Source organism: Engystomops pustulosus, chromosome 5, assembly GCF_040894005.1.
Source record: "Engystomops pustulosus chromosome 5, aEngPut4.maternal, whole genome shotgun sequence".
In the NCBI taxonomy this organism is placed as follows: Eukaryota; Metazoa; Chordata; class Amphibia; order Anura; family Leptodactylidae; genus Engystomops; species Engystomops pustulosus.
In genome coordinates, this window is record NC_092415.1 from 200129025 (window position 1) to 200149857 (window position 20833).

The window sequence follows — 20833 nt, forward strand, 5'->3', positions numbered from 1 at the left end:
CAGTCCCTACAGCTCCAGGTCTCCGTTAATCTCATTGAACTTTGATAATCCCGTCCCAGTCCCATAGCTATTAGTGAGGCTCAGAGTCTCTGGACTGGGGAGGGGGTGACTGTGACCGGATTGGGGGATGGGTAACTCTGATCCACCATAATAGATTGATCTCCTTTAAGTAATGAGTCCATTCTTAGAGAATAAATACTTTATTGGGCACAAGTTCCTCTAATATCATCATATGAACATGTCACGGTCTATGGTACATTCCTATAACACATGGGGGGGGGGGGGTCACTTATTTATTTACGTCTCCTGCTGGAATCGTAGGCGATGTTCCTCTCTTCAGATCCTAAAAAGCAATGAGATGATAAAGGTTAAAGATCGTGACACATTATGACCTTCTCCATACTGTACCCCCAAACTAGATACCAAATTAAGGAGCCCCGCCCTAGACACATGACTTCTCCCATATGTTTTCTCCACTAGACCTCCTCCAATGTCCAAGTATAAATCAGAAGACAAGATAATATTATTTTACAGCAGTGTCACCAAGCGATATCCTATTTGTCTATGTGCTGCCTCCCAGTGGCTGGGACGTTACCTGCAGATAGAGTTTTGTTACCATATATTGGTGTTGCATTGAATTGATTTAATAAAAAATATAAAATGTAATCAATTTAGAGCTAAATTTAGTAGTTTTTTGTTGTTCATAAGATTTTAGAGTTTAATTTCTAAAAGATTTTTCTGAAATGTCAGTAAATTTTCAGAAAAGACATCTTGAATTTTATTACATTGCTGAGATCAAACTTGTGTTTTGCCTACATAATCTGCAGCCAGTGTTATGTATTGTCCCTGGAGGGATGTGTAATCAGATCTTTGTGCTTGTTGTTAGTAGCTGCAGGACTGTGCAAATGCATTGAAGCTTCTGCTAGTGAATGGGGGGGGCTTGTCCTCACACTGCTGTGCTTTTAGTTCTGTGCCCATCAACCCCCACACCCTTTGTGGCAAGATTCTGCTTGAATACTATAGCAGTTACAGCAGAGGGAAGACATTGCAGGTCATTCAATGCACAGAGCTAAGAGCACAGCAGTGTGAGGACACTCCCCCAGTGCCACAATCCTGTAATATAAATCCATATACCATAGTCCTGCTGCTACTAACAACATACATATGTATGATTGCACATCTCTCCAGGGACAATATATAACACTCACTGCAGTGAGCACAGAGCACAGTAGTGGGAGAACATACCCCCATGGCTGCAATCCTGGAAAATAAATCCATACTTCATAGTCCTGCTGCTACTAAGAACATACACAAAGGTCGGATTACACATTTCTCCAGGGACAATACTGCACACTGGATGCAGAGAGCAAAGGGCACAGCAGTGTGAGAACACTTTTCCCCCACAGTGCAATTGTAAAAGCTCCAATGCTGGTATAAAATCCATATTTCACAGTCCTGCTGCTACTAACAACATACACAAAGGTCTGATTACACATTTCTCCAGGGACAATACTGCACACTGGATGCAGAGAGCAAAGGCACAGCGGTGTGAGGACACTTTCCCCCACAGTGTAAAAGCTCCAGTGCTGATATAAAATCCATATTTCACAGTCCTGCTGCTACTAAAGGTATGAGTACACTGATCTCCAGGCCAGGGACAGTACATAACACTGGCTGCATAGTCAGATTATCCCTTTAAGCTCATCTCCATCTATATTTATGATGTGATTGTGAGGATTTGCAGGATGCATTGGATTGATTTGTCGGCACTCTATAAATACAGATTATTAGGATTATTAGTATCATCTTCCCACATCAGTAACAGGACTTCACTTATTATGAAAAGTTCAAGGACGCCCTCACCAAGCGACCGATGATCCGGATTTGCCGTGTGTTCCCTTTAAGGATGGGGCGCTCATTATCACATCGTTATGTGGATGGAGATCATTACCTGCCGGAGGGCGGGGGAGGGGCAATCCGGGAATAACACGACTTTGTTTTGGTTGTGATGGAAAATTCTCGTTTTTCTGCGGCCGCTCCTCACAACAGGTGCGTACCCCCCCCCTCCCCTATTGTCTGCCTCATAAAGGGAAAACCCTGAACCTGCTCCAAACACAGAGTCATGTGATGAAATGACTAATGTCTATAGATAATGGGCGAAAAGTGGGTAATGCCAGCACCAGAGGGCACGGGGATACGGTGCTCCGGGGTCTTCACTTAGGGGATTCGTTAGAAGAGTAATGGATATGGAGAGGCTGAATATTGGATGATGGGAATTGGAGACTTGTTACGTATAGAGATGTAGCAGAGCTGAAGGGCAATCGTATGCGCTGTGCTCTGCCCTGTAGTAGATGGGGAACCATAGACAAATGATACCCGCCTGGCACATCACCCACCATAGAGGAACCGACATATCCCAAACACACAACCAAAGATTTTTCCCTTAAAGGGACTCTACTCCATCACTGTTCTCAGAACTATTGCTCCGCTACATTCCCAAAATTCCTTTAGATCCACAAAGAGTTGGCTTGTTTTCTTGAAAAATACAGTATAAAGTATTATGCTCAACCGTTATAAAGTTATAATCGTTCCAAGGGGAGCTGGGCAAACTGAGGTCATGTGTCTGGCTTGGAAGAACTCCTGCGCATGCACCAGGTATACTGGGCTCATGTGTCTGGCTTGGAAGAACTCCTGCGCATGTACCAGGTATACTGGGCTCATGTGTCTGGCTAAATAGGAACTATGGCATAAGCCCTGGCCACACCACACTGGACTCATCTGTCTGGCTTAGAAGAACTGCTGCGCATGCACCAGGTATACTGGGCTCATGTGTCTGGCTAAATAGGAACTATGGCATAAGCCCTGACAACACCACACTGAACTCATCTTTCTGGCTTAGAAGAACTGCTGCGCATGCGTCGGGCACACAGGACTCATCTGTATTGCTGAATAGAAACTATTGCACATGCACCAGGCACACTGAGGTTATCTGTCTGGTTTAGAAGTATTACTGCGCATGCGCCGGGCACACGGGACTCATCTGTCTGGCTTAGAAGAACTGCTGCGCATGCGCCGGGCACACGGGACTCATCTGTATGGCTGAATAGGAACTACTGCACAAGCACTGGGCGCACTGAGGTCATCTACCTTGCTTTGAAGAACTGCTGTGCCTGGCATATTGAAGAGAGATTGCCAATTAAGGCCACCTTAAAACCATAGATGCTCCATAAAGAACAGACTTCCAACTGTAGACAGCGTTGTTTCGACCTGGTTGGGTCTCCTCAGTACAGTGTAGGGAACTGATTTGGCTGTGTGAGAGGCTATTGACTAGAGTCAGACAGTAGGTGTTCTCCTTAACGAGAGATTGCCAATTAAGGCCACCTAAAGGCGTGTGGAGACTTAAAGGGCAAGCAATAAGTTACAATCCGATGGCGCACGCGATCGGATTGTGGCGCATCGGCGCCGGCATGCACGCGACGGAAATCGGGGGGGGGGCGTGGCCGAGCGAAAACCCAACGGATTCGGAAACAATAAAAGTGTCGCTTGGGACGCGCTTACCTTCACTTGGTCCGGCTCGGTGAACTTGAGTGCGTTCAGATGCTTTTCAGCGCAGCAGCGCCACCTGGTGGACGGCGGAGGAACTACCTTGATGAATCCCGGCCGGACCCGAATCAACCGCAGAGAACGCGCCGTTGGATCGCGAACGGACCGGGTAAGTAAATCTGCCCCACTGTGTTCGTCTGACTGGCTTTGAAAAATGACTGCGCATACCCAACAAGGACAACAGATATGTTAGAATTGCCAGGTTCTGAGTATGATGATGCCCTTGTGGTGCACACTAGCTTGCAAAGAAGAACTGCTGTGCATGCGCTGAGCATACTGATGAGAGCGCTCATGTGCCTGGCTCAGAACAACTACTGCAATCACGCACCAAGGACAGCACATTTACTAGACTAGCTGGACTCTCCTAGAGCACCGCTATGTATCTAACACGAACTTCTGCACAAGCGCTGGGAACGCTGAGCTTATCTGCATGGCATAGAAAAAATACTGTGCATGCGCTGGACACACAGATCTCATTTGTCAGATTAGAGGTGCTATTGTGCAAGTGCCAGGCACACTGAGCTTGTCTGCTTGGCCTAAATGATCTATTGCAACACTGAGTTGCCGAACCTTGCTTAGAAGAAATACTGTGCATGCGCTGGACACACTGGGGCAGATTTACTTACCTGGTCCTGTCGCGATCCCTCAGTACGTTGTCCGAGGAGGATTCGGGTCTGCCACGGTTCACTAAGGTCGTGCTTCCAATTCCCTTCATGTATTGCTTCCCCACTGATGTCTGCCGGAGTTCACCTTCTTCTTCCTGGTGCATGTGAGTGCTTGATCTTGCGACACAATTTAGTTTTTAAATTCCGCAGTTTGTCCGAATCCGTCAGGTTGTCCAACGGCACGCCCTCGATTTCTGTCACATGCAAGCCGGCGCCGATGCGCCACAATCCGATCGCGTGCGGCAAAAACCCGGGGCAATTCGGTGCAAAAAGGAAATACTCGGGAGACCCAACGGAATTGCGGTCTGTGGACCCTTAGTAAATAAACCCAAAGTTGGGAACATTTAGACCACCCCCTACTAGTGTCTGCTGCATGCGCACTACAAGTCACACTCCATTCCCTCTTTGGCTTGGATGTCTCTGTGGTACCCAGCAGCCATTACTTACCTGTTTACCTCGCTCACATAAGGAGGCATCATGATATTCCAATTATTACCTCCTAACAATAGGATTTCCATTCTGGAATTTCTCCGCCACATTGTACCGAACAGAAATAGCAGCGAATGTATAAAATAGAAGTAATTACAATAGTCACCGAGGTGATGTGCATGATCCATCTGTAGACCCGGCATAAGGCAGAGCGCTAACTAATGATCCCCCGGAGGGGATGTGATTATAGGGGTTAAGGCTGGATGACCTCGCAGGGACATTTATCCGCTAGTGGGAATCTGGTCGGAGTGTGCCCGGCATAATGAGCGACGATACGGCTGACAGCTGAGGAATATCTCATCGTCTGCTTATTTATCATGCGCTGCCGAAAATATTGATTGCTGGGAATTATACGAGAGAGGAACAGATTGTGCGGAGTTGGAAACGGAGCCTAAAAATCTGGAGAGAGTCTTTATAAAGGGTAATGATATGCAGGGTGGTGTGTGGGCCATGATTAAGGTTGGGTGAGTGGGGGCTCAGGGCGGTCCCGGGGTCAGTGGGTGACTCTGGGATTGGAGGGGAGCCTTGTAAGCATGAAGCATAACCCATTGAGTAGCCCCATGAGAGTCAATATGGCTGAATGATAGCTCATTACTTATTGACTCCTCTGATTAGGCAGTACACACACCGTATGAACATGGGGCTCACAGGTGACCAATGCTCCAATTATACTCGACATATCCAGGACAGTTATCTTTTCCAGTTATACAAAGGTGACTGAAGTCATGGCCGGATTATGGGTAAGGCTCCCGGGGTGTGTGCCCCGGGGCCCCCACCACCTTACTCCTACAGAGGCCCCCACCAGCAGCAGACAGGTCACTTTCAGCACCACTGCAAATCACATCTCTCTGAGGGCTACATTCAATGGGGACCTCCACCAGAGGCCCCTACCAAGCTTTATTAATTCTGACTAATGAAAATTAAACATTTGGCGGTCCCTTTTTTTGTAATTATATAGGTCTAACAACATGAGGAAAGTAGTTATAGAGTAAAACTATGTACATATGTGCATGGGAGTCAGGGAGTAAAATAATTCTTAGATAGTGCAACTGACTACAATGCTTTTTGTGTAGTCAGAACCCCTCTGTTTAGGTGCAGTGGTCTGTCCCGGCCTAGCAGCATTATTGTGGAATAAACCACTAGCAGCAGAAAATAGGGGATTCTAGCTTCCTTATGAACCAGTGATGTCATTACATGGTTACCAAAAGAAACCATATAGAAAACTATGAAAACATTTCTTGCCTTTAGTTCTCTTGAAGCCATTACTTAGGATCGTAGAGCAAAAAAAATCCTGTTTCACATTTTCATTTTCTTGTTTCCCTACAAAACCATTAACAAAAGTTTCACCTCTCTGGTGTGAAAAAAGGGAGGCTCTGGCTGAATACTACAGTTATTATCAGCAGAGGGGAGGGCTGTTTAGTGGTGCAGTGCACAGCAGTGTGAGGATACGCTCCCAGTGCACGCGGAGAGGATACAATCCTGGAATATAAATCCATTTTCACAATCTACAAGCTACTTGCTATATACATAAAAATATGATTACACGTCTCTCCAGGGACAATAAAAAACACTGCTGCAGAGAGCACAGAGCACAGCAGTGTCGCCCAATGCTAAAATCCTGGAATATAAATCCATTATATAATCACAGTCCTGCTGCTACTAACAACATACACAAAGGTCTGATTACACATATCTCCAGGGACAATACATAACACTGGCTGCAGAGAGCACAGAGCACAGCACTGTGAAGACACGCCCCCCCAGTGCTACAATCCTGGAATATAAATCCATTATATAATCACAGTCCTGCTGCTACTAACAACAGACACAAAGGTCTGATTACACATCTCTCCAGGGACAATACATAACATTAGCTGCAGTCTGCATGGTCACTCCTGATGACAGGTTACCTTTAAATAACACGTTATACATACACGGGTTTATTTTGCTACACTTACCAGAGCTTAAAGATCTCTTTCCCATGAGGCCAATAAAAGAATCTAATTTCTGTCCTGAGACATAAAAAAAGGTAAATATTATTCAGAAATACAATATATTTACAGCACATTGTATATTTATAGAAAAGTCTCCAATATCAGCAATTCTTCCTCAACCTCAATTCTGGTGGACCGGAATATTTATACTAATGATGTCTAGTAGATGGGGGAGGGGAAAGGTAACAAGGCTGATATAGAGTAGCAGCTCAATCACTAGGATTCCATGAAATCACTAAAATAACAGTTCATGTAAGATCTAAATTCAAAATGCTTTAAAATTACTTATCCTGCACTGATCCTGAGTTACATCCTGTATTATACTCCAGAGCTGCACTCACTATTCTGCTGCTGGTGCAGTCACTGTGTACATACATGACATTACTTATCCTGTACTGACCCTGAGTTACATCCTGTATTATACCCCAGAGCTGCACTCACTATTCTGCTGCTGGTGCAGTCACTGTGTACATACATGACATTACTTATCCTGTACTGATCCTGAGTTACATCCTGTATTATACTCCAGAGCTGCACTCACTATTCTGCTGCTGGTGCAGTCACTGTGTACATACATGGCATTACTTATCCTGTACTGATCCTGAGTTACATCCTGTATTATACTCCAGAGCTGCACTCACTATTCTGCTGCTGGTGCAGTCACTGTGTACATACATGACATTACTTATCCTGTACTGATCCTGAGTTACATCCTGTATTATACCCCAGAGCTGCACTCACTATTCTGCTGCTGGTGCAGTCACTGGGTACATACATGACATTACTTATCCTGTACTGATCCTGAGTTATATCATGTATTATATTCCAGAGCTGCACTCACTATTCTGCTGCTGGTGCAGTCACTGTGTACATACATGACATTACTTATCCTGTACTGATCCTGAGTTACATCCTGTATTATACTCCAGAGCTGCACTCACTATTCTGCTGCTGGTGCAGTCACTGTATACATACATGACATTACTTATCCTGTACTGATCCTGAGTTACATCCTGTATTATACCCCAGAGCTGCACTCACTATTCTGCTGCTGGTGCAGTCACTGTGTACATACATGACATTACTTATCCTGTACTGATCCTGAGTTACATCCTGTATTATACTCCAGAGATGCACTCACTATTCTGCTGCTGGTGCAGTCACTGTGTACATACATGACATTACTTATCCTGTACTGATCCTGAGTTACATCCTGTATTATATCCCAGAGCTGCACTCACTATTCTGCTGCTGGTGCAGTCACTGTGTACATACATGACATTACTTATCCTGTACTGATCCTGAGTTACATCCTGTATTATACACCAGATCTGCACTCACTATTCTGCTGCTGGTGCAGTCACTGTGTACATACATGACATTACTTATCCTGCACTGATCCTGAGTTACATCCTGTATTATACCCCAGAGCTGCACTCACTATTCTGCGGCTGGTGCAGTCACTGTGTACATACATGACATTACTTATCCTGTACTGATCCTGAGTTACATCCTGTAAATCTTTTATTTTATATAAAAGTGAAAAACATCACAATAATAAACATAAATAAAGCCATAACTTCTGGCAAAAAAAAAAATTACAAAAGAACAAATATAAACGAAAATAAACTTACAAAACCTCCTGGCCCAGCCACACACACACCACACACTCAGCATAAGAACAAACAAAACCATCACCCAGTCCCACCACCTAATTTTTTTTTTTTTGAAATACACAGCAAAATACACATAAATAAATAAACAATAAATAAACACAGAAATAACAATGAATATAACTGAAATAACATTAATAACATTAAATATAACTAACTAAATCCCACGCCCATCACCCTCCCACCCAGACACTGGTCTAACGTCCAAAGTTCGCGCTATATAGTCCAGACCAGTGCCCAGGATCGTACAGTCCAAGTCCCGTCCACCCCCCTCCCAACCTAACACCCTAACACCAACACCCCAAAACCAACCAACCTATATACACACAAGAACTATAACTACATATAACTATAAATAAATACACAAAATACAAACACATTAAACAAATCAACATAACAAATCCAAACCACAAAGCCCAGGTTCGGCGCCTGCAAGCCCCTACATCACTATAACCTCAGAACACAAAACAAAAATCTACAGTGTCAGCTTCAGCCCAACACCAGGAGCGGAGATGACAGACTAAGGGACACTAAAGGAGAACCCCCTCCAAAGGAGAGAGGCCCTCCCCGTGCCCAGCCTCTCATACTCCAGAGAGCGCACCTTCACCAGGTCACCCAGAATGTTCCTAACCACCTCATCCACCGGGAGGATTTTACGCTGCGTCGACACTAAACACCGTGCGTTACCTGACCACTAGGCTAACTAGAAATAACGTGCAGCGGTCCCGGCCACCCAGGCCTCTGAATGCTCCATAGGCCCACTCCGCATAGGAGAGACCAGCCAACCCGGGCCAATGGATGGAAGCGCCCACCCGGTTGTACACCTCTGTGTTAAAGGGCCACTGAAGCAGGAAGTGGTCCATGCTCTCCAGCAGGCCACCGCACTCCTCCCGGGGACAACCCCTTTCCTCAGAGCTCCTACACTTCAGATTGTCCCTCACACACAGCTTTCCATGGAAGCAGCGCCAAGTCATGTCCCAAACCTTCAAGGGGATCCTGATAGAATTCAAAAGACCTAAACCCACCCCAAGATCCCGACTTGGGCAATCCCTGAGGGCCAGAGGCTTCTGGAAACGGGCAAACAGAACCCTTTTGTCAAGGAGTTTCCTCGACATGGTCCTGATCTCCCACATTCCCAGACCCCACCGGCGAATCACCTTCAGAACCGGGGTAGCGTAAGCCGGAAGATGCCCATGTGGTGTACGGAGATCCTTCACTCGCCCTCCTGTCTCCCATTCCTGGAAGAAAGGCCGAAACCATCCCCTGCAGGAGTATACCCACGGAGGAGCCCTCTCTTTCCAGAGGTTTGCTACATTGATCTTAAGAAAGGTATTCACTAGGAACACCACAGGGTTGACCATACACAACCCTCCTTGTCTCCTCGTGCGGTAAGTAACCTCCCTCTTGATAAGGTTCAGCCTATTCCCCCATAACAGCTGGAAGAACAGACTATAGACCCGAGTCCAGAGGGGTTCTGGCAACATGCACACACTGCCCAGATATATCAGCAATGGGAGCAGGTAGGTTTTGATCAGATTAACCCTTTCTCTGAGGGTCAAAGACCAACCCTTCCACTGGTCCACCTTCTGAGCGGCGATCTTAAGCCTGCCATCCCAGTTTTGCGTGGGGTAATCCCCCTGGCCAAATTCGATGCCGAGAACTTTGGCAGAGTCTTGGGGCCCTGGAAGAGTGTCAGGGAGATCAAAGCCTGGATCCCCCTCTCCCAGCCAGAGACTCTCACACTTATCCCGGTTGATCTTGGACCCAGAAGCCTCTGAGTAGCGGTCAACCTCTGACATCACCCATTGCGCCTCCCCTCTCGAGGACACAAAAACAGTGACGTCATCGGCGTACGCTACCACCCTTAGAGTGGCTTCCGGTGCTGCCCGGTCCATCCCGACTCCCACTAACGGCCCACGATCAACCCTCCTAAGGAATGGGTCAATCGCGAACACGTATAAAAGTGGGCTCAGAGGACAACCCTGGCGAACACCAGACCCAACCTCAAAAGAGCGGCCAATCCAACCGTTCACAAGCGGGAAACTCTCTGCCCCTGCGTACAAAACTTTTAGCCAATTGACAAACTCCCCCGGCAGGCCATACCTCAGAAGGACAGACCAGAGGTACTCGTGGTTAACCCGATCAAACGCTTTTGCCTGATCCAAGGACAGCAAGTACCCCTTCCAGTTACCAGCCCTGCCCTGCTCCACTGCCTCCCGGACACAAAGCACAGCACTAAATGTACTGCGGCCTGGAACAGAGCAGTGCTGGGTCCCCGAAAGGAGCCGGGGCGCAAACTGCACCAGCCGATTAAACAGCACCTTTGCCAAAACCTTTCTGTCCGTATTGAGAAGCGCTATGGGACGCCAGTTCTCAATACGAGATCGGTCCTTACCCTTTGACAGGATGATCAGGGCTGACCTCCTCATTGACTTCGGCAGAGTGCCCGAGGAAAGACACTCATTGAATACCTCAGTCAAGAGGGGAACCAAGGCGTCCTTAAAGGTCTTATAAAACTCGGATGTTAAGCCATCCGGACCCGGCGATTTCTTGAGGGCGAGCCCTTCAATCGCCCGGCTGACTTCCTCTTCCCTAATCATCTCTGTCAAAACATCAAGAGAGGGGTCTACTCCTGGCTCAGGGACAGTTTCAGCCAGGAAAGCCGACATCACATCCCGATCTAGATCCTTCCTGCCCAAGAGGTGTGAGTAGAAGGATCTGACGACCTCCAGAATCCCTGATCTGGACCTTTTCAGGGACCCCGTACTGTCAACCAGTCCTGTGACAACTTTACCATTCACTGACATCTTGCAGTTTCTGTAAGGGTCGGGCGAGCGGTATTTCCCGTAATCCCTCTCAAAAACCAAAGATGCGTGTCTATCGTACTGACACTCTTCAGCAAAGATTTCACTCTGGAGATGTCCTCACGACTACCTCCAGTCGAGACGAGATGCTCGAGTTTCCTCCTCAGGCCCTGATACAGGCGGTACCTGTCCAGGCTCCTGAGGCTCGAGAGCTGGCGGAAGAATCTCGCCACCCTTTTCTTGAGCATCTCCCACCACTCTGACTTACTGCTACAAAGGCCCAGCAAAGGTACCTGGCTCTGAAGAAAATCCTCAAAGGATTGTCTTATCTCTGCTTCTTCCAGGAGAGACGAATTGAGCTTCCAGTAGCCTCTTCCCATCCGGGGGGTCTCTGTAACATTCAGAGAAAACAAAATTAGACAGTGGTCGGAGAACTCCACCTCAACAACAGAAACTGCTGAAGAAATGGCTTCCTCCTTTAAATAAAACCTGTCTATTCTAGACCTGCAGCTACCCCTATAATAGGTGAACCCCGCGTGGCCTGGGGTGTGCCGGATGTGGACATCCACCAGGCGAGCCTCACTGGCTATGCTATTAAGAGCGACGCTATCATAAGTCAGCTTGTCTCTGGAACCTCCCCTATCCTGGGACCTCGTGACAGCATTGAAGTCCCCTCCAAAGACCACCTGCCGACTTGTAAAAAGGTAGGGCTTGATCCTCATAAAGAGACACTTCCTGTCCCACTTGGACTGGGGACCATAGATGTTAATAAGACAAAGTTCTTGTCCCTTCATGAGGACATCCAGGATCAGGCACCTCCCCATTTCTAACTCAATAACTCGTCGGCATTCTACCGGTGCGGTAAAAAGGACCGCCACTCCGCTATACGGCTCGGCCGCAAGAGACCAATAGGAAGGCCCGTGTCTCCATTCCCTCTTAGCTTTAAAAACGGCCGCCAAATCTGGCAGCCTGGTCTCCTGCAAAAATAAAATGTCGGCTTCAACACAGCCGAGAAAATCAAAGGCCGCAAATCTAGCCGCATCAGACTTAATGCTGGCGACATTAATGGACGCCAGAGTCAACGGAGTGGGTGCCGCCATCATGAGTGATTGAGTTAGACGGCTTTTTTCTTACTACCTCCCTTCCCTTTACTGTCCTCTGAGGATGATCCCTTTTCCCTTCAGAATTGGGGCAACTTCTTTTTAACGAAATTGAGGTGTCCATGTTATTACTGGCCCCCAAGGACCCACCCGGACCACCCTCTCCTTCGTCCTTGTCTCCTGACTCTGAGTCAGTCTCCCACTCTGAGGACCCAGCATCCCCAGAGGATAGAGACTCAGCGCCCCCCGCAGGCTGCTCCGCTGCCACCTCCAGAACCCCACCCTCAGCCTCTCTTCCCGAGGAGGCGATCTCATCGAGGGTGAGGAACCGGTTGGAAAGCTCAACCAGAGGGGAGGAAGTTTTCCCTTCCTTAGGTACCTTAGATAGGCCGCGTTTTTTCTTTTTCTGCTTGCGCTTATTTTCTAGCCAAATCCTGTTATCCTCATCCATACTCTCATAATGGGAGGACGTGGAGGACATGGCACCTTTCTCGTGCTCCATCCTCCTGACCTCCTCATCCAACTCATCATCCCTCAGGGCCTCAGTAGCATGACCAGCCTCTGAGGAAGGACCAAGGGTCACCCCAGCAACCTGAGGCTTCCCCAGTCCTCTCCCTTTTTGTCTGGCTTCAAGCCGCCTTAACTGAGAAGGTGACTTATTCTTACTTTTCTTCACAGGCCCCTCAGCTCCTCCACCTCTGCTGGTACCTTCCCCAGCAGAAGCAACCTCATGGCTCTCCTCCACTGGGGTCACAACCGCATTGGCAAAGGAGCGAGGACAACGGCTGAAAGGGTGACCGAGCTCACCACACAGGTTACACCTAATGTCCTTACAGGATGCAGCGAGATGACCTAGCCCACCACACAAAGCGCACTTCTGCACTTGGCAGCTGGCGCTAAAGTGGGTGGGGTCACCGCACCTGTGACAGACCTTCGGCTGCCCCTGGTAGAAAATCAGGATTCTGTCTCGCCCAAGAAAGGCTGAAGAAGGAATGTGGGCGACTGTGCCGCCTGAACACTTCAACTTCATCATGAAGGTCCAGGCCCCAGACCAAATGCCAAATTCATCGCGGTTTTTCTGAGGTACCTGTACTACTTCGCCATAACGACTTAGCCAAGTCATGATGTCCATGCAAGAAAGTTACTCGTTACGGGTCAAAACGGTCACCTTCTTGACTGTGTTTTGGCGAGACACTGCTTGCACAGCAAAGTCTCGCCATGCGGGCTCGTTCTTTGCCAGCTCATAATTCGACCAGAAGAGCTCTAAGCCCTCCGGCCGAACAAAGCTGACATCGAACTCCGGAGTACCATAAGGATGTATCAGGGCAAAGATGTCACTAGCCCTGAAGTTCATCTTCAGGAGGAGCTCCACCACCCTTGACCTGGGTGGGCATGCATCACTGCCCCTCCAGCGAAGACAAACCACATTCCTACGGGCAGCTCTGGGCCCGGTTGTGGGTAAAGACCATACAGTCTCTCCCGCCCTTTTCTCTTGGAAGGCTGCCAGGCCATGCCTGTCTGTCCAGAAGGACAGATCAACCTCTCTCCCCTCTACAGTGATTGACTTTACCCCTCTCCTGATAGCCTCCAGAAGACGCCTTTGCAAAACGCTATTCCCAGAGCCAGGAGACAAGGAGTTAACCCCACTTGCCCCAGCGGTGACACTCGCATAGCTCCTTATGGGAGCGGCCACCACTGGGGGTGCAGATGGGGTTGCCTCGGCGTCACTGGGCACTGGGGGTAGAGCCACCTCCATAGCTGATACAGCCTGAGAAGAGGCAGCTCCAACCCCGATCTTACTTGTGCCCTCTGCCTCATTGGCATTAACCCCTTGTTGTCCAGCAGTTTTTATGATGTTTGAGCATCGCTGCTCGATTGGTGGTAGAGGCCTCTTGTCCTTACAGACTCCAGACAGTCTTTTTGCCCCTTTCATATCTCCAGAGTTTGATGCACCAATACAGAATAACACTTTTCCTGCGCCTTTCTCTGCAGGCTGCACGGGATGTTTGGGAGGCGCCGCACTACAAGCCCCAGCAGCCCCATCACACTGCCGCTGCTCACCGGAGCAAGCAACAGCGCTAAGGGCCACAGGAGCCACCGCCACTCCCCCTGGCACTGGGCCACCCCCCCCTCCCACTAGGGGGCAGCGCACAGTACCAGGACCTGCCGGATCGCCCTCACTGTCCGGCCTTTCGGCCGATGCCTTCCCTGCACCATCCTTGCTACTACAAACAAGGCTGGTGCTCTGCGCCATGATGGAACGTGGCTTTGCACTCTCCCCGCACCCTGGCACCGAGTCCACTGCAGGATTCGTGCTGGGCTGGGTAACGGGGCCTACACGACAGGCTGGCACTGCTGCCCGCCCGGAGGGAACAGGGAGGGGACGAAACACCAGATTCACCTCCTGAGACGCCTTGGTCTTCTTGGATTTCTTCTTTCTCTTTAGGTCGTCATCTGGCAAATCATCGCCGAAGGAGAAGTTCTGGAGGTGAACTGGGGACTCGAGCTGACGGATCTGAGCCATTAGCGCCCCCCCCTGGCCGCTGTCATCACTTTCCTCCTCCAGGTTGGCAGAGCCGCAGCCTGATGGTAATGGCGCTTGCTCCGCAGGCAGCCTGTCGTGCGAGGCCTGCTGGTGTTGGTGCAGGCCACCAGACGGACACGGCAGGTCTTCCTCATCCTCCTCATCATCGCCATCATCCGCCTGGATCTTAAGCCCCTTCAGTTTTCTCAACTGCTCCAGGCGCATGTCATCAAACCGGGCGTCATTCTCCAATTTTTCACGAAACGGACCGCTGTTTTCACGGATTAGATGTCGCTTCTCCTGCAGAGCGGTGACCTCGGCTTTTAGTCTGTCTATGGTGTTAAGAAGATCAGACTTCTTCTTCTTAGTGGCCACCCCCGCTAGGGCCAAAGTCTCCCTTATCTCCTCCTGGAGCCTCCTCAGCGCTTTTCCAGCTTCCTCGTACTCACGGAGGTGCTCAGCAATCCGGGAGCCATAGATGGAAGCAGACTCCCGGGCCTTAAGTTCACCCCATGCTTTTTGCACCCCCGTGAGCACCCAGCTTTTCAGCGGAACCACCCAGCTTTCCCGCACAGACACCCAGCTTTCCAGGAGGAGCACTTAGGCTGATGTCACTTGCCTTGATCTTCTGTGTTCCGGAGACCTTGCGGCTTCCCTGGGTCTTGGGGGTGGCAGCCGAGGTCACATCGCTGCGTCCTTGGCTCCGGGCAGATCTTCTCACGCCATCAGTTTTGGCCGGTAACTTGTTTCTCCTGCCCCCCGCCGGCCTGGTCCGGGAGACAGGAGCCTGGGACTTTCCTGCAGGATTCATCCCACAGAACCCACTCCCTCCCTGGGGAGGAGAGAGCAGGCCTGGGTGGATTGGGTTTGCTCCAGGTGGTGCAGGAGCTCAGCAGAACACAACCACACCCGTCAGCAGTTCACAGCAGAATGATCCAGCACGAGCTATTCTGCTGCTGGTGCAGTCACTGTGTACATACATGACATTACTTATCCTGTACTGATCCTGAGTTACATCCTGTATTATACCCCAGAGCTGCACTCACTATTCTGCTGCTGGTGCAGTCACTGTGTACATACATGACATTACTTATCCTGTACTGATCCTGAGTTACATCATGTATTATACCCCAGAGCTGCACTCACTATTCTGCTGCTGGTGCAGTCACTGTGTACATACATGACATTACTTATCCTGTACTGATCCTGAGTTACCTCCTGTATTATACTGCAGAGCTGCACTCACTATTCTGCTGCTGGTGCAGTCACTGTGTACATACATGACATTACTTATCCTGTACTGATCCTGAGTTACATCCTGTATTATACCCCAGAGCTGCGCTCACTATTCTGCTGCTGGTGCAGTCACTGTGTACATACATGACATTACTTATCCTGTGCTGACCCTGAGTTACATCCTGTATTATACCCCAGAGCTGCACTCACTATTCTGCTGCTGGTGCAGTCACTGTGTACATACATGACATTACTTATCCTGTACTGATCCTGAGTTACATCCTGTATTATACCCCAGAGCTGCACTCACTATTATGCTGTACATACATGTTTATAAGTTGTAAACCTAGGTGTTGGGCAGTGTGTGCCATGCTGTGTGACATGTCTAGCGGTTGGTGCGGTGCCAGGCTGCCCTTTCCTGCCAGGTATGGGTGCTGTGCACAGCTGTCCTCTCTCCCGTACCTGGTCACACTGCTAAACATTTGGCAAAGATAATCTCTGATTTCAGCTTCTACTTTCCGGTCCCAGATCTATAATTAATGCAGCCGTGAATTTATTATATCCAGATCTGATTTCCCACGACAGTGTTTACCTCTGTTGTGTTAACAAGAAGAAATCTTCTGTATCTGACTAATGAAACCTCAGGGACAGAAAGACTTCCAGTGCTTTACCCTGTGTATCTGCCAATGTGCCCTGTCTACATCTAAAGCATGTCACAGTACAAGGATAATACACACAGTGATGTCACAGCACAGGGATAATACACACAGTGATGTCACAGTACAGGGATAATACACACAGTGATGTCACAGTACAGGGATAATACACACAGTGATGTCACAGTACAGGGATAATACACACAGTGATGTCACAGTACAGGGATAATACACACAGTGATGTCACAGTACAGGGATAATACACACAGTGATGTCACAGTACAGGGATAATACACACAGTGATGTCACAGTACAGGGATAATACACACAGTGATGTCACAGTACAGGGATAATACACACAGTGATGTCACAGTACAGGGATAATACACACAGTGATGTCACAGTACAGGGATAATACACACAGTGATGTCACAGTACAAGGATAATACACACAGTGATGTCACAGTACAAGGATAATACACACAGTGATGTCACAGTACAGGGATAATACACACAGTGATGTCACAGCACAGGGATAATACACACAGTGATGTCACAGCACAGGGATAATGCACAGTGATGTCACAGTACAGGGATAATACACACAGTGATGTCACAGTACAAGGATAATACACAGTGATGTCACAGTACAGGGATAATACACACAGTGATGTCATAGTACAGGGATAATACACACAGCGATGTCATAGTACAGGGATAATACACACAGTGATGTCACAGTACAGGGATAATACACACAGTGATGTCATAGTACAGGGATAATACACACAGTGATGTCACAGTACAGGGATAATACACACAGTGATGTCACAGTACAGGGATAATACACACAGTGATGTCACAGCACAGGGATAATACACAGTGATGTCACAGTACAGGGATAATACACACAGCGATGTCACAGTACAGGGATAATACACACAGTGATGTCACAGTACAGGGATAATACACACAGTGATGTCATAGTACAGGGATAATACACACAGTGATGTCACAGTACAGGGATAATACACACAGTGATGTCACAGTACAGGGATAATACACAGTTATGTCACAGTACAGGGATAATACAAACAGTGATGTCACAGTACAGGGGTAATACAGACAGTGATGTCACAGTACAAGGATAATACACACAGTGATGTCACAGTACAGAGATAATACACACAGTGATGTCACAGTACAGGGATAATACACACAGTGATGTCACAGTACAGGGGTAATACACACAGTGATGTCACAGTACAGGGATAATACAGACAGTGCTGTCATAGTACAGGGATAATACACACAGTGATGTCACAGTACAGGGATAATACACACAGTGATGTCACAGTACAGGGATAATACACACAGTGATGTCACAGCACAGGGATAATACACAGTGATGTCACAGTACAGGGATAATACACACAGCGATGTCACAGTACAGGGATAATACACACAGTGATGTCACAGTACAGGGATAATACACACAGTGATGTCATAGTACAGGGATAATACACACAGTGATGTCACAGTACAGGGATAATACACACAGTGATGTCACAGTACAGGGATAATACACACAGTGATGTCACAGTACAGGGATAATACACAGTTATGTCACAGTACAGGGATAATACACACAGTGATGTCACAGTACAGGGGTAATACAGACAGTGATGTCACAGTACAAGGATAATACACACAGTGATGTCACAGTACAGAGATAATACACACAGTGATGTCACAGTACAGGGATAGTACACACAGTGATGTCACAGTACAGGTATAATACACACAGTGATGTCACAGTACAGGGATAATACACACAGTGATGTCACAGTACAGGGGTAATACACACAGTGATGTCACAGTACAGGGATAATACACACAGTGCTGTCACAGTACAGGGGATAATACACACAGTGATGTCACAGTACAGGGATAATACACACAGTGATATCACAGTACAGAGATAATACACACAGTGATGTCACAGTACAGGGATAATACACACAGTGATGTCACAGTACAGAGATAATACACACAGTGATGTCACAGTACAGGGATAATACACACAGTGATGTCACAGTACAGGGATAATACACACAGTGATGTCACAGTACAGGGATAATACACACAGTGATGTCACATTACAGGGATAATACACACAGTGATATCACAGTACAGGGATAGTACACACAGTGATGTCACAGTACAGAGATAATACACAGAGCGATGTCACATTACAGGGATAATACACACAGTGATGTCACAGTACAGGGATAATACACACAGCGATGTCACAGTACAGGGATACTACACACAGTGATGTCACAATACAGGGATAATACACACAGTGATGTCACAGTACAGGGATACTACACACAGTGATGTCACAGTACAGGGAAAATACACACAGTGATATCACAGTATAGGGATAATACACACAGTGATGTCACAGTACAGAGATAATACACACAGTGATGTCACCGTACAGGTATAATACACAGTGATGTCACAGTACAGGGATAATACACACAGTGATGTCACAGTACAGGGGATAATACACACAGTGGTGTCACAGTACAGGGATAATACACACAGTGATGTCACAGTACAGGGGATAATACACACAGTGGTGTCACAGTACAGGGATAATACACACAGTGATGTCACAGTACAGAGATAATACACACAGTGATGTCACAGTACAAGGATAATACACGCAGTGATGTCACAGTACAGAGATAATACACACAGCGATGTCACAGTACAGGGATAATACACAGAGCGATGTCACATTACAGGGATAATACACACAGTGATGTCACAGTACAGGGATAATACACACAGTGATGTCACAGTACAGGGATAATACACACAGTGATGTCACAGTACAGGGATAGTACACACAGTGATGTCACAGTACAGGGATAATACACACAGCGATGTCACAGTACAGGGATACTACACACAGTGATGTCACAATACAGGGATAATACACACAGTGATGTCACAGTACAGGGATACTACACACAGTGATGTCACAGTACAGGGAAAATACACACAGTGATATCACAGTACAGGGATAATACACACAGTGATGTCACAGTACAGAGATAAAACCCACAGTGATGTCACAGGACAGGGATAATACTCACAGTGATGTCACAGTACAGGGATAACACACACAGTGATGTCACAGTACAGGGATAATACAAACAGTGATGTCACAGTACAGGGATAATACACACAGTGATGTTACAGTACAGGGATAATACACACAGTGATGTCACAGTGAAGGGATTATACACACAGTGATGTCACAGTACAGGGATAATACACACAGTGATGTCACAGTACAGCGATACTACACACAGTGATGTCACAGTACAGGGATAATACACACAGTGATATCACAGTACAGGGATAATACACACCGTGATGTCACAGTACAGAGATAATACACACAGCGATGTCACAGTACAGAGATAATACACACAGCGATGTCACATTACAGGGATAATACACACAGTGATGTCACAGTACAGAGATAATACACACAGTGATGTCACTGTACAGGGATAATACACCCAGTGATGTCACAGTACAGGGATAATACACACAGTGATGTCACAGTACAGGAATAATACCCACAGTGATGTCACAGTACAGGGATAATACACACAGTGATGTCACAGTACAGGGATAATACACACATTTTTATCATTTCTTACTTTTAGGTGATGTTCTTTTTAATGCTGGAAAGAACATAAATATTATTTTAGAGATGAGTCTTATGAATTACTTAAAATCTATTTCAAAGGGACTTTTCATTGTCTTCATTTCATATCTCTGGCTACATAATGTCACCACTAGGGGGAGCTGATACTGAGCACAATGATGGAACTGTGTGTGTAGTATCTCCCCCTTGTGGTAGTTTCATGTAATGCAACGATGGAAAGCAGTGAAGTTCTGCCCCCCCCCCCCCCCCCCCCCCCGTCCTTATAGTAAAGATATGTCCCAAAACAGTCCATAGATCCAAAACACAGAAGTATTGTCCTCGGTAAAGTGCCGTGT

The 20833-nt window shown here is 47.4% G+C and overlaps 1 protein-coding gene across 1 annotated transcript in view; it reads right to left on the reverse strand.

Annotated features, from left to right (window-relative positions):
* Positions 1-216: 216 nt before the first annotated feature.
* Positions 217-20833, reverse strand: part of LOC140134291 (protachykinin-1-like) — a 37408-nt gene continuing 16791 nt past the window's right edge. Inside the window, exons 4-6 of the mRNA XM_072154879.1 lie at positions 20491-20514; positions 6716-6769; positions 217-343 (exon numbers count right to left, since the gene is read on the reverse strand). Of these exons, the coding sequence (XP_072010980.1) occupies positions 294-343; positions 6716-6769; positions 20491-20514 (128 nt within the window). The 3' untranslated portion in view covers positions 217-293. The remainder of the gene's footprint in view (positions 344-6715; positions 6770-20490; positions 20515-20833) is intronic.